At 31.2% G+C, this 11,945-nt stretch overlaps 1 protein-coding gene across 3 annotated transcripts in view; it reads left to right on the forward strand.

Annotated features, from left to right (window-relative positions):
* The window catches only part of LOC134709720 (sortilin-related receptor-like), a 40,585-nt gene extending 30,194 nt beyond the window's left edge, over positions 1–10,391 (forward strand). For 2 of the 3 annotated variants that reach the window (XM_063569866.1, XM_063569867.1), the window contains exons 5-7: positions 6,633–6,776; positions 8,609–8,626; positions 10,139–10,391. In XM_063569866.1, coding sequence (XP_063425936.1) covers positions 6,633–6,776; positions 8,609–8,626; positions 10,139–10,281 — 305 coding nt within the window. In that variant the 3' untranslated portion in view covers positions 10,282–10,391. The remainder of the gene's footprint in view (positions 1–6,632; positions 6,777–8,608; positions 8,627–10,138) is intronic. The other variant, XM_063569868.1, reaches the window with a different exon arrangement.
* Positions 10,392–11,945: the final 1,554 nt, after the last annotated feature.

Below are 11,945 nucleotides of genomic sequence, written 5' to 3' on the forward strand. Positions count from 1 at the left end.
GCTAAAGAAATAAACATATATGAGCTATAAACACCGTTTAAACATGAAAGTAGTACCAAAAATATCATACCAAAAGGTCTACCCTCCTCAATCCAGTGTAGACAGAGAACTTTCAACAGACATAAACATACGTCGTCACAGAAATTGAAACTAATTTGTCGAAATACTTACTTTTCAAAACTAATTCTTCTATGTTCTTTCCTTTCAACTTAGATATCACAAGATTTATCTTATCGTCGTCCGACTCTATTCCAACACTTCCAATAATCATCTTTAGATCGTCGACTGATGGGTTTTCAATGCCACCCATCACAGCCAACATATATGCTGCTACATATCTCATGCTATGAAAAATGTGAATTGTCACTACACACATGTATTTGTACGTGATAATATAATTCAACGCAACTTCATTTCCTTTTTTTCGTATACAAAATCATAAAAAATAGCAATAGCTTTTTTTTGCTTCCTTTCAGTTATGCTGTCATGGGAATTTTTGTTGGCATCTTTTGATATCAAATTCATTATTTTACTAGTGGCTGTTGTAGAAAGACCTTTTTGTTTTTTTTTATGCCTGAGAAAACATCGATTAAATCTTAGACTTGAAATATGATTGTTATTTTCTTTTCTGTATTTACTCTTTATAGAATATGGAATACATCGTTCGAAACCTTAAGGGTTTTCTATACTATCATGCATAGATTGCATTGATTTTGTGTGTGTTTTTAAAGATCTTCAACTTTGTTTTTGACTTGGCCGGCTTACTGTTTTGGTTTGAGTGCCATGTATTAGATACATGTAGACGAAACGCGAGTCTGACACACCACATTGTAAGCCTGGTATCTTTTGATATCAAATTCATTATTTTACTAGTGGCTGTTGTAGAAAGACCTTTTGGGGTTTTTTTTATGCCTGAGGAAATATCGATAAAATCTTAGACTTGAAATATGATTGTTATTTTCTTTTCTGTATTTACTCTTTATAGAATATGGAATACATCGTTCGAAACCTTAAGGGTTTCTATACTATCATGCATAGATTGCCTTGATTTTGTGTGTGTTTTTAAAGATCTTCAACTTTGTTTTTTTGACTTGGCCTGCTTACTGTTTTGGTTTGAGTGCCATGCATTAGATACATGTAGACGAAACGCGAGTCTGACGCACCACATTGTAACCCTGGTATAATTGAAGTTCATTAATGTGGTCAAAGGGTTTGGTAAATGTCATTTGAAATAAGAAAACGCATCTTCAATTATATTCAGCAGTAAAATGTGACCAATTTGTTGATTGGTATAAAAAAAAATCATTCTTAACCAGCTCGAACTTAACCCAACCTTTTTAGCAATCAGTGTCCTTCTATTGATATCAACGTTTGAAACTTTTTTTATTAGTATATGATAAACGGGACAACTTCCCGTTGTAAATGTTCTTTTCCTGCATTATTCTTAATATTATACGAATAAAAGAGAAAGTAAAATAAAAATCTAACCGGATTTCAAGTAAAATTCAAATTGGAAAGCCCCTTTTCCAATTGCAAAATTAAAAGCTCAAACACATCAAACGAATAAAAAACAAATGGCATTTTCCTGACTTTAAGTGCAGTAGTTGTCATGCACACTTTTCTAATTCATGTATATATATACAGTCGTTGTCGTTTGTTTATGTAATATATACGTGTTTCTCGTTTCTCGTTTTGTTTATATAGATTAGACCGTTGGTTTTCCCGTTTGAATGGTTTTACACTAGTAATTTTGGGGCCCTTTATAGCTTGTTGTTCGGTGTGAGCCAAGGCTCCGTGTTGAAGGCCGTACTTTAACCTATAATGGTTTAATTTTTAAATTGTTATTTGGATGGAGAGTTGTCTCATTGGCACTCACACCACATCTTCCTATATCTATGTTTTGTATAAAATAATTATACATGTAATTAATACTGCTTTTTATCAATCGTTGCATATTTTGCATTTTAATCAATTTTGTATCTGCAGTTTGCAAAAAGACAAAAATGACTTTATGAACAAGTTTACTTTGGGACTTTGATGCCAGTCTAGGAATTTCATCAATTGTTTGCTCTCTCTCTCTCTCTCTCTCTCTCTCTCTCTCTCTTGTTTTCTCTTTAGTCACACACTAGTGTTGTGCCGTAAGGACATCCTTTTACCAAATTTCATTTTCATCAATGTTGAAAACAAATTTGTATAGACTAAATGATATTCTGAGTTTCACATGGTTCATTGATAACATAATTTCCAAAAGAAACTCAAAGGAAAATTAATTTATATTGGAAAGATCCTTATCATTTGGCAACTTGAAAAGCCCAAACACATCAATGGAATGGAAAAAAAACTGTCGATTTGGTACAGGCTTTCTTGATGTAAAAAGTGTTTGATGAAACCTGGTTTTATTGCTTGATATTTAAATCTCTTACTTGTATGCCAGTTGCATACAATTCAATAACAATGTGTGAACAAGACAAACAGAAATAATAAGTACTAATGTCAAAAATAGTGGTACGGCATTCAGCATTGTGTTATATTCATAATCACTATAAATAAAGGCAACAGTATTATACTGGTGTTCAAATATCATAAATCGATTGCAAGAAACAATTCTGGGTTACAAAATAAAACTGAGGGAAATACATCTACTATATTTTATAGGAAATAAGTGGAACAATAGGAAAATTGAAGTGCATCAAAAGCAAACACCAACATATATCGAAAAGTTTTAGTTAAAATATATAAAAACAAACAATCATGAACAAATGAAAATAAATTGACATAAAGTCAAAGCGAAAAGCTAAATTTACAGTATTACCATCACCTTCTTAAACCTTTTTTATGTGCGTCTCTGTCAATTTACTATCACAAGCAATACCTTTTTTTCGTCTATGTTAGATTTATTTGAATGTTTGATTAGGTGTGTTTATTTAATTTTGCTCCTGGATCCCAACTTTTAGCACAATAACATGCGAGGTCTTTTGGTTCTAATTTAATTTTTTCATTATAACAAAACTATATTTTTTTCTTTGATACTTTTCAACAACAAATGAATATTATGGGGTGGTGAGGACTGTCTTTTAAAATATCATTGCCAAAATTATAGTTGAAGAATTTATTAATGTGAAAAGTAAAAACACAAAAATACTGAACTCCGAGGAAAATTCAAAAAGGAAAATCAAAAATCAAAAGGCAAAATCAAAAGTCCAAACACTTCAAACGAATGGATAACAACTGTCATATTCCTGACTTGGTACATGCATTTTCTAATGTAGAAAATGGTGGATTGATGTGAGATATAGTTGTATATTAATAAATGGTATGATAATTATCTCATGTGCATCAATGCGTTTGTTAACTACCTCAGTTTAAAGAAACGATTATACACAAACAGTAGATGATACCATATTGATATAAGACACATAAGACACGTAATGAAAGATGATTCTTAATGCTTAGCGATAAGTATTCAAAATGTTAACTTCATACTGTTTTATTTTTTTTTCTTCAGCAAGATACAAGACATTATATAGATAAAATGTGATCAATAAAACAAAAACAGTAATGTTAGTTATGTAATAATAAGTCAAGCTAATGACATTAGAATTAAGTAATAACAGTACTGTAGTTGAAGAGTTGCCACCGACGGTCGCAAATGCAGATTTACTGGCGACGCGTAGCGGAGACAGTAAAACGGAGATTTGCGACCGTGAAATCAAAATTGACGGTGGCAACTCTTCAACTACAGTACTGTTATTCCGATTCTAATGCATTACAAAAAGAAAAAAAACCGATAAACTTGAAAAAATGTCTAAATTTGTCAAATAAAAAAAAATCCGCGAAACTTCATGAATGATTTTGGCACAAAGACGTTATGGCTAAACGTGACGTCATACATTTGAAAACTTACAAACTGGAGGTTATTACGTTACCTGTACGCTTCAAATCTGGATAAAATTACATTAACACGGCGAATTCGAGGTAGGTGTTGTTTTATTTTCGATTAGATAGTAGTAATCGAACATTTGTTGATTCATCAATTCAAAATGGTGGGTCTCTCCTTAGTTACGCCTGGTCAACTATGGATTTGACGGCAACTTTTAGCCAATGAAAAAAAATGTTACATCCAAATTGCATTAGAATACCCATTTCACCTTATTAAATATATACATTGTGTAAATGTAAATTATATAAACAATTATTTTTATAATATTTCTAATAAGGAAAAGGGATGTGTAAAAATCTGTTAATTTTAGGAAACACACTTTTTATAGATATAGGAAGATGTGGTGTATGTGCCAATGAAACAACTCTCCATCCAAATAACAATTAAAAAAAAAAGTAAACCATTATAGGTCAATGTACGGCCTTCAACACGGAACCTTGGCTCACACCGAACAGCAAGCTATAAAGGGCCCCAAACTTACTAGTGTAAAACCATTCAAACGGGAAAACCAACGGTCTAATCTATATAAAAAAAAACGAGAAACGAGAAACACGTATAAATAACATATACAAACGACAGCTACTGTACATTCTGATTATTTTGTTGGTATTCATTTTCCATTTATTAAGTGTAATTCTAATTGATAAAATAATCTTCATATTCTGTAAAATTATACTTACTTTAATTAAGAATGTCTTCTTCTTGAATTTTGTCTTTTAAATGGTATATTTCACAACATGAAGAAAATTCGATATTGATTCCAGGTAGTTTAAACTTGTAATATTGTTATATATATTTTTTTTTTAAATATTGATTGCAACATTTTATGCAATATTCATTGTTACCGTTATGACGTGGTTGTGTTCATTTTATCATATAGAACTTGAACACTTGAATAAAAAAAGTATTTTTCTTTCCTATTTGAAATATTAGGAATATGACAGTTGATATCTATTCGTTTGATGTGTTTGAGCTTTCAATATTGCAATTTGGGACTTTCCATTTCGAATTTTCCTCGGAGTTCAGTATTTTTTGTGATTTTACTTTTTCCTTAAGCCGTTTTTTTTTTAGTAAATTATAATAAGCAACTGAGAAAATGAAACCATTTGCTGTTTCGTATTTCAAATAAAGGGGTACAATTTACAGGAACTGTTGATTTGTTAAACGTGATACACTTTGTATGCCCTTAATATGATAAAGAGACAATGTTTCCACCTTCCAAAATTAGAAATGTGAATCCAAACCAATAACCCAATGCTGCTTGGACAATATAAGGAACATTATCACAGAGGCTTATTATTAATCTCATTGACAACACGTTGATTATTTATATTGTGTTGTTAAAATGTAACAATAGGTCTGTCTTTTCTTGGACAAAATATGTGAAAACAAAATTATTTCCAACACTTAGTGGCTGTAACGTTTCCCTCATTGATGTCGCATTTCTAAGACGTTTCTACCATACTCCAGTGATCAGCTAAAACGTCTTACGACTTAAGTTGATCTTCTGAAAACTAAATTGTTTTAGTTTAAACAGTTTTTATTAATAAAAAATGTCAAGACAAATATTACAATGTTACATCAAGTTCAAATATGGGATTCGGAAACAAGTTTGGAAAAACTTTTATAAATCCGTCTCCCTCTAAATTGTTTTATGACTTACGATCAGCTTTTGCTGTAAGATTGTTGGTTAAATTGATCACTAGTCTACCACCTTGATTAATTAATGCAAACTTTAAGTCGGCAAATCATTTCTGCTGAATATACTGAAGTAACAGTACAATTTTTTATACAATTGCAACTTGTTTGTTATATTATCTGTTTCTGATGTGCCAACACAGATCTGCATAAAATTCCAATCTTTCGGTTCAGCTAACTTATATTAGTCTTAATGCTAATGTGAGAAAGTTCAAGTATAAGTCTCCTTTATGCAAGCAAACAAGATTATGGTAGCAATGTTCTATTTCTTTAATAGTTATTAAAGGTACCAGGATTATAATTTAAGACGCCAGACGCGCGTTTCGTCTAAATAAGACTCATCAGTGACGCTCAGATCAAAATAGTTATAAAGCCAAACAATAACAAATTTGAAAAGCATGATGAACCCGAAATTTCAAAAAGTTTTGCCAAATACGGGTAAGCTAATTTATTCCTGGGATAAGATAATCCTTAGTTTTTCGAAAAAAATCAATGTTTCGTACCAGGAAATTTATAAAAATGACCATATAATTGATATACATGTCAACACCGAAGTGCTGACTACTGAGCTGGAGATACCCTCGGGGACGAAACGTCCACCAGTAGTGCATGTGAAAGCTATGAATGGTTCGTGCAAGTTGATAGGGATCCTTAACCCGATCATACACGCTAGATTCACAATTGTTTGTGGAGAAATAAAGGTTGAACAAGCCACGATTTGGTTATTAAATGTAGATATACAATATTTGAAATATAAATATAAGAATGACTATTCAAAAAATGATTAAAATATAGAAAATCAAAATATTAAATATAAAAATATAGAAAATGATAATAACTTCAAACTTAAAACATAAAACAAAAACACAAATGCTAACTATAACTAGTATAGTATATGATAATGAAAAAATGAATACGGTTTATTTAAAAAAAAGTTTACCTATGTTATATAATGATATGATGTCTTAATTATGTATCCACATTTATGTTATAGTAACAACTAAAGCACCAGTAAAACGTATACAGTGTGCTAGAGGCATGGTCCCATGTGATCATGGAAAGAAGTGTGTGTATACAGCATGGAAATGTGATCGTATTGTAGACTGTTCGGATGGTTCCGATGAAAAGGATTGTCAAGGTACTTTTGTTTATTGTTACCAGAGGTGGTCATATATTGTTGCTGATATTAATTGGTAAAAAGAAATAATCATTATCATAATTAATTATCCAATAATGTTTTAAAATTTGAATTTTTAAGTAGAAGTCTAATTTTGTTTTCGTAAATATCATTTTGATTTACTTAATTTTAATCTTAGATCAAGTATTTTCTTTAATTCAATTAAATACATTGTCTATGACCCATGAGATGATTGATGTTTAGTAGAGTAAATAATAGGTTTTTTTCCATGACGCAAATGCCAATCTGGTGAATGTGTTTTCAATTTTCGGTCTGTCATATTTTTTTTATTTTTTTTACTCTCTTTTTAATATTTAACCGTGTATAGCTTATATTGAGCTCTTCATTATAGTTGCTTTGTTTATCATAATGAAGAATAGAAAAAAATTCACAAAATGACAGTTATCAAGTCCGAAACCATCAGCAAAATGAAAAAAAAACCAAACAAACAAACTAATCACATGACTTCACAACAGTTAATGCTATGATCTACTTTTACTTGCAAAGCTTGTTATTCTCACATAATTTCTAATGGCACTAATTTTCTTTATCATACAGTCTGTAACAACGCATTACTGCATGCTGTGTGGAGAACATGTCACTTTAGTGATGTCATAATTTAATACATTACTTATTTTAGAATAATCCTTTGTTGACCTAATAAAAATACCACCAGATTGAAAGACACTTATGTGAAACGAACTCCCAATTTATGCACGTAAAAAATAAAATCACAAAAATACTGAACTCATAGGAAAATCAATTCGGAAAGTCCAAAATCACAAGGCAAAATCAATAACAAAACGCATCAAAAACGAATGGACAAGAACTGTCATATTCCTGACTTGGTACAGGCATTTTCAAATGTAGAAAAGGGTAGATTAAACCTGGTTCTATAGCGCTAATCCTCTCACTTTAATGACAGTCTCATCAAATTCTGTTATATCTACATTGATGCGTTAAATAAACAGACACAATAAATAAAATAGTCAAAATATGGGTACATCAGTCATCATCGTATAACAATTCTAAAAGGAACAATTTAACAGAACACAAAAACATCTACTATCTACGAACACGTTCATTGATTTGAGTGTCTGACGTCAGAAAATTTTATACGTCACATAAGTTTGTTGTTCAATGTGCATACAAACAATTTTAAAATCAACATAGGCAATGTTAGCATACAGAGTTAAAAAAATCAAAAGTATGTAAGAATAAATTTCAGAAATAGACCGAGATTTAAACAAGTCCAAAAGTTACAAATATAATTTATAAGAATCCACAAATAGTTAATTCCACTACGGGATTGAATGATTTTGACGCTTGTGGTTCAACGTATATTGTAATTCATAATAGAAATATAGCATAATGACATATCATAGAACACTATCATACTGACTGGATCTTTTAAAGTACAGAGTCACGTTATAAGAACAAAAGAAATAAAAAAGTTGCATATACAAAACAAACCACCAAATACATTTACAAGATGTATAAGTACCGAGCCACGTCAAACGGAACGATTCATAAACCCATTCAACAGTAAAAGTAATATTACTAATAGAACAAACACAAATGAAAGAACTATAAAACACGTTGTTAAGATGATAAACAACATCAGTACACAGAATCTATACATCAAGACCATCGTGTATTATTTGAGAAGTTGATACAGAATAATTATCAAGGTCTTGGTACCTTCCGATGAACTTTTTTTTAGAAAAAGGACGAGATATTCTTTGACATATCTCTGGTTCAATAACTGACTTTTGTAGTTAAATATTTTTCAGGCCATGTTCCGAAAACGGGTAAGTTTTAGGCATGATGTATTGAATTTTACTAAAAAAAAAAGTAAAATCACAAAAATTCTGAACTCCGAGGAAAATTCAATCGGAAAGTTCCTAATCACATGGCAAAATCAAATGACAACATAAAAAACGAGTGGCAGCAACTGTCATATTCCTGACTTGGTACGTGCATTTTCAAATGAAGAAAATGGTGGATTGAACCTGGTTTTATAGCGCTAAACCTCTTACTTGTATGAGAGTATCATCAATTCCGTCATATTTACAACGATGCGTGAACAAAACAGACATATTACATAGTCAAAATATGGGTACATCAGTCATCAATGTGTTACAATTTAAAAAAAAAAGCAATTTTACAAAAGAGAACAAAAGCATCCATCAAATTGAAAACACATGCATTGCTTCGCAAGTCTGACGTCAGAAAATGTATGCGTCAGACAGGAAGAATAATCATACACATATTTGAAAGTACAGAATTAGCATAATATCAAAATATGATAAAAGTTTTATAATTTAAAAGCCAATTAACGATGTTATCTTTTCCAGACCACATACACATCAAGACATTTTAGGATTCTGATCTGCAATACCTCAAGTCAAAATTAATATAATGAGAATAACACTTTTATTGATTCACCATAAACCGGCATGCTTATAGTCAAATTCTTGAAATTCAATTCAGAATGTATAAGAATCGAAATTATTGGAGAACTTGACATATCTGTAACAGAAATCACTATACATGAACTTTTAATTTAATTTAATTTTTTTTATTGAAAAACGGGTTATTCAAACCATAAAATTGAGAATGGAAATGGGGAATGTGCCAAAGAGACAACAACCCGACCATAGAGAAGACAGCAGAAGGTCACCAGTATGTCTTCAATGCAACGAAATTCCCACACCCGATGGCGTCCTTCGGCTGGCTCCTAAACACATAAATACTAGTTCAGTGAAAATTAACGCCATACTAAACTTCAAATTGTACACAAGAAACTAAAAGTTAAAATAATACAAGACTAACAAAGGCCAGAGGCTCCTGACTTGGGGCAGGCGCAAAAAATGCGGCGGGGTTAAACATGTTTGTGAGATCTCAACCCTCCCCCTATACATCTAGCCAATGCAGAACAATCCGCACATTAAAATTCAGTTCAAGAGAAGTCCGAGTCTGATGTCAGAAGATGTAACCAAAAGAAATAAACAACATGACAATAATACATAAATAACATCAGACTACTAGCAGTTAACTGACATACCAGCTCCAGACTTCAATTCAACTGATTGAAAACTTATGTCTTCATCATATGAATATCAGGCACAATCCTCCTCGTTATTCAAACCATCCATGTTACAGTGCACCACTTTTAATCATAGTTCTTCGAATTAATGTATATACAAATAAAGTTTGAGTATTTCAAATAAACTTCACAATTATAGTTCATTGATGTTTAAAACTAAATAATAAAATAAATGCAAATAGCTTTTTAAATATTGAACATATTTATGTTACAGACAAAACAATAGTGATGTCATTTGAAGATCTCCTACATAGACACAAACAAGAAGCAAGAAACAAACGATCTGTAGAACTGTCTAATAGACCTAGGTTATCTAATGGCATTAGAAACAATGAAACGGAGGACAGCGAACACTGAAATGAGCAACAATAGAGACAATTTAAATAGTGAAAATAGAGATAAAAAGACAAATAAACATTTTTTATATTCGATATATAGATTTACCTTAAAACTTTAAAACTAGCAAATGTTGAAGAAAAATATTAAAGAAATGTATAGGCTTATCAATATGTGTATGAGTACAAGTGTATAAATATAAAATGAGTGAGTGGAGTTTGTAAATGTGAGTGCAACATTACACAAAACAACTTATTCATATAACATGGCCGTCACTCGGCTAACCGAGAGATAGGTCGGTTAATCTATATTGAGTATGCGGCTATATCGGCGGTGGGTCTGTTAATCGGGTTGGTTATACGTCTGTTAAGAGTAAAACTCACAATTTAATTTTAAACTCTGTTAAATATACAGATTTTTTGGCACATTATGAGAATCACATCAAAAAAAGAAAAGTGTCTGACAAAATGATATCTTTCATAGAACATTTTCCACCATTAAAAATAATGCATAGCCTGCGCAATTTTAAGGAAAACGAAAAGGCGTCGCGCAAGTATGTGGTTTATATGCTTATACGCATAGCAATATTTTAGATAAAAGGCCAAAAACCATTTTTAGATATGATTTAAAGGACACAAAGTAGTACTTTGGTTCTAAAAAATCAATTGTCATTGATAAATATTTCATAATTTTTATATAAGTTGAGTTATACCACATTTTAATGAATATTAGGGGAATACAGTCAGTTAATGGGTTGGACAATTTAAATCATGTCAGTTAAGAGTTATTTAGCCACGACAATAGTCTTACTACCTTGAGTTTATATTTTCACATTAAAAAATTTGGTGGACTTATGACGAAAAATATACAATACAGTGCAACAGTATCCTTATAGAAAGAGCACTTTTATTTTAATTTTTGTTCTCTGAATTTCATTAAAAGGGTGTGTCACTTCAAATTAGCATTATATGGACTGATTGGCCGCTCGAATTCGCATGAATTTATTATTTACGACAAGTTATCAATCAGCCTTTATTTTTTTTGTCTTTTTAAAGTCTGTAACATCTATGAATCTGTCATGTGTTGCAATTCAGCTGGTTAAATTCCATGCGTTTTCTTTGTAATACTAAGGCTTTTCTACCTCAGGAAAAGATTACCTTATGCCGGCGTCACACATTGGGGTATAGACCAGCGTGCACCAAACGTACAGAGAAAACTGACAAAGTCGGTTACGTTAGTTGCACCCCATAGGAACGCTTAACAATCGTTCAAAGCGCTTTGCATAGGTTTGAAGTACGTCGAAATACAAAGGAAAAATTGAGAAAGGAAATGGGGAATGTGTCAAAACGACAACATCCCGACCATAGAACAGGCAACAGACAAAGGCCATCAATGGGTCTTCAATGTAGAGAGAAACTCACGCACCCGTATGCGTCCTTCAGCTGGCCCCTTAAAAAATAAGCATACTAGTACACAGGCGCTTGGGTATATGATACAATTTTTTTTTTTTTTTTTTTTTTTATTAAAATATTAAATTTTCTATATTTATAATGCATATCTATCACTTCTGTGCATGTCTCACTTAGTATCCAGTGATTTAAACGATTTAGTGAAAATACCATATGGATAGTAAAATTTGGTATTTTCATTTAATCGTTTAAATCACTCCAAACTTTTTTTTTATC

Source organism: Mytilus trossulus, chromosome 3 (assembly GCF_036588685.1).
Source record: "Mytilus trossulus isolate FHL-02 chromosome 3, PNRI_Mtr1.1.1.hap1, whole genome shotgun sequence".
NCBI classification, from domain to species: domain Eukaryota; kingdom Metazoa; phylum Mollusca; class Bivalvia; order Mytilida; family Mytilidae; genus Mytilus; species Mytilus trossulus.